Source organism: Scaptodrosophila lebanonensis, unplaced genomic scaffold (genome assembly GCF_003285725.1).
Source record: "Scaptodrosophila lebanonensis strain 11010-0011.00,11010-0021.00 unplaced genomic scaffold, SlebRS2 tig00000112-arrow-arrow-pilon, whole genome shotgun sequence".
NCBI lineage: Eukaryota > Metazoa > Arthropoda > Insecta > Diptera > Drosophilidae > Scaptodrosophila > Scaptodrosophila lebanonensis.
In genome coordinates this window covers 402672-405774 of record NW_022060574.1, presented here as the reverse complement: position 1 = coordinate 405774, position 3103 = coordinate 402672, and the positions used below count along the sequence as shown (strand labels likewise).

The 3103-nt window shown below is 35.6% G+C and overlaps 1 protein-coding gene across 1 annotated transcript; it reads left to right on the top strand.

Moving 5' to 3' along the window:
• The first annotated feature begins 309 nt into the window (after positions 1-309).
• LOC115628203 lies at positions 310-2169 on the top strand. The gene is made up of 3 exons (XM_030524196.1): positions 310-734; positions 1378-1545; positions 1622-2169. The coding sequence occupies exons 1-3, from the start codon at positions 310-312 to the stop codon at positions 1899-1901; spliced, it is 873 nt and encodes a 290-aa protein (XP_030380056.1). The 3' UTR covers positions 1902-2169.
• Positions 2170-3103: the final 934 nt, after the last annotated feature.

Genomic DNA, 3103 nt, shown 5'->3' with positions numbered 1-3103 from the left:
TATACACATATGTTGCATGTCCACGTTTTAGGGGAAAACAAGTAGAGAAGCTAAAGTCGGGTATCCCGACTTTGAAATACTCTGTACATATGTGTAGAATAATTATGAGTGTGTCAAATCTGCACGCCGATTCCACGGTTTAAAATAAACCAAAATTATATTACTTTCAATAATTTTTACAAAATTGACTTTTTGAGAATACCCTTTATCAAATTTACTAACCAAGGGTACCCCTACCCCTTTCTTGAAATTAGTTCAGTTCAATTGCTTATCCGAAAAATGTTGCGAATTTTTTTACTTTTTTTGTTAATGTTCGTTTACGTATTTAAAGTACATTGCTTTGACACAATTAACGACAATGATCTTGTACACGTTTTAACAAGCCAAGAAAATGTTATCGTTTTGTTTATAAAAACAAATTGTCCAGAGTGTATGCAATATGAAAAAATCATATCGAATATGAAGACTGAATTAAAAGAAGTTCTGGGAGCTACTGTTGTTAAAGCTCACGATAGTAATCTTGTTTCTATTTATGACCCAGCTAGGGAGCCTGCATTGTTATTTTTTAGGCGCGGCATCCCTCTTTTATATTATGGTGATATTAAGCAAGACGAAATGATGCAGTTTTTCAGTAGTAATAAGGAACCTGTCGTCAAAGAGCTGTCAGATGATACCTTCGAGCACTTGACTCAATCTTCGACTGGAGCTACAACTGGAGATTGGTTTGTGTTTTTGTAAGTATAAATCATTGGTTATGTATTTTGTTTATTATATGTATATTATATGTACATAAAATGTACGGAGTATATTAGGTTTACGCGAGCTGAACAATGTAACAGGCAGAAGGAGGCGTGGCAGACTCCACAAAGTATATATATTCTTGATCTGCGTGACAAGACGAGTCGATATAGCCCTGTCTGTCTGTCAGTATGAACACCTGGATCTCAGAGACTATAAGAGTTAGAGACACCAAATTTCACAAAGATGGCTTATGTGTGTGTGCTATGGAAGAGTGTTTTTCAAGTATGTTTTATTGGTTTCACCCCCCCCCCCCCCACAGTTACATTTACAGTTTCACTATAATAGACCGATTTAACAAAAAGTTATAGCCATAAATATATTTGCTGCTCAAGCGCTGCCCGCAGCTATTGTTGATGCTGATGCTTTGATTAATTGCAAACATGCTTACACAGACACGAATAGACGCGCATAAACATAAATGTGCAATTACACACCCTTTACGTGAGTTCAAATACCAAGAGAGGTAAAATCGATCAAAAATTTTTTTTTGAATACTCTTACTTTTTTTAATTTTCGAAGTCGGGACACCCGACTTTATTATTTTTACTTGTTTTTAATAATAATAAATTATTACAGTTATTCTGATAAGTGTATATCGTGTCAGCGTCTTTATGCTATTTGGGAGTCTGTTGCCGCACATCTTAAAAGAAGGTTAAATGTTGCACGTATAAACCGAATGGAAGCTGGCATTTCTACAGCCAAACGGTTCAAAGTAGTGGAATCATCGTCACCTGTGTTTATTCTGTATGTAACATACGTATATACATACATATAATGGAAACTTATATTAGTACTCCTTTTTTTCTTCATTTGGACCCAGATTTCGGCAAGGAAATTATTACCAGTACGTCAAAAGAGAATACAGTGCGACATCTTTAATTGAGTTTGCAGAGACTGGCTACGTTAAGATAAAACCTAAGCCTGTACCTGCGATGCCAGACACTTTGGAGCAAATGTTTTTGATAATTTTTCAACATATCAACACACGACTTTGTCCAGCGATTGGAATTGTGTTGATATTTGTAATTCTCATTCTTTATTTTATTAAACGATTTTTTATAAAAAATATCCAGAAAGATGTAAGAAAAAAGTCAAAATAGATTATTATATCGCTTGCAAAACTGTAATAGCACACGTAACGGGTAACTGCAGGGTTCCCAATGAACTTTTGAAATGATTATCTTTTAAAAATCCTGTACCTACAACTTCAAAGTTTTAAAAATTGTACACCCTATATCCAAAGGGTATAAGGGTATGCTAGTTACATTAATTTATTTGAAATTGAAATGAATTACAAATATACAATTTATACACTTCGAGAACACGTGTACTGGCGAGAATTTGTTTCGCTAATAACTTTTCTTAGAATTGACCGAATTGAATAAAATTTTGAACAACAGTAGACAATATATTAATTATGTGTGCAAAGTTTGGTTTAGGTAGCATTTGAAATGTGGACGCTATTGATGAAATTCTGCAGCGGAAGGGGGGGGAAAATTAAAAAAAAAAAATAAACTCGTCCTTACTCGGACCTAGGAGAATCTGGATGCCAACTTTGGTTATTCTAGCTTTTATAGTTTCTGAGATCCTCGCGTTCATCCAGACGGACGGACATGTCTAGATCGATTTCTCTCGTCATGCTGATCAAGAATATATATACTTTATGGGGTCGGAGATGCTTCCTTCTGTATGTTACATACTTTGCACAAACCTAATATACCCTTTTTACCCTACGGGTACAGGGTATAAAAAATTTATCTACGGTATTATTCCCACAAATTGCAGCATCAAGTTCTCTCTTCTTCATTTTCCTTCTGCTATGGGCGTTCTCACTTGTTATACTCTGTACATGAAATGTTCAAGAGTATACTAGGTTTGCGCGAGCTGAAAAGTGTAACAGGCAGAAGGCGTTGCAGTATATATATTCTTGATCAGCATGGCAAGACGAGTCGATCTGGATCTCAGAGACTATGAGAGCTAGAGACACCAAATTTTGCACAAAGATACCTTTTGTGTGTAAGTTAACACATCCAGCCGGTCATAAGTCAGTGACCGCTCGATCATGCAGAATATGAACGATTTTGGGCATGGTCATAAATTTAAGCGCATGACTCGTGCACGCGTACTTGCATAGTTGTGCGTAAGCAACACCAGGGCAACATAATGGAACACCACGATCCGTAATAAAACTAAATATAAACACCTCTGAACTTGATGTGAAATTCCATATTACTAACCAACTTCTGCTTACTGATATAACCGAGCTAATTGTTAGAAAGTTCAATTTTAAACAGAGAAGAAG

Coding starts and splice junctions, on each gene's coding strand:
- LOC115628203 (XM_030524196.1), top strand. CDS start 310: ATGTTCGTTTACGTATTTAAAGTACATTGCTTTGACACAATTAACGAC. Junction 735..1,377: donor GGAGATTGGTTTGTGTTTTT/GTAAGTATAAAT, acceptor AAATTATTACAG/TTATTCTGATAAGTGTATAT. Junction 1,546..1,621: donor TCGTCACCTGTGTTTATTCT/GTATGTAACATA, acceptor ATTTGGACCCAG/ATTTCGGCAAGGAAATTATT.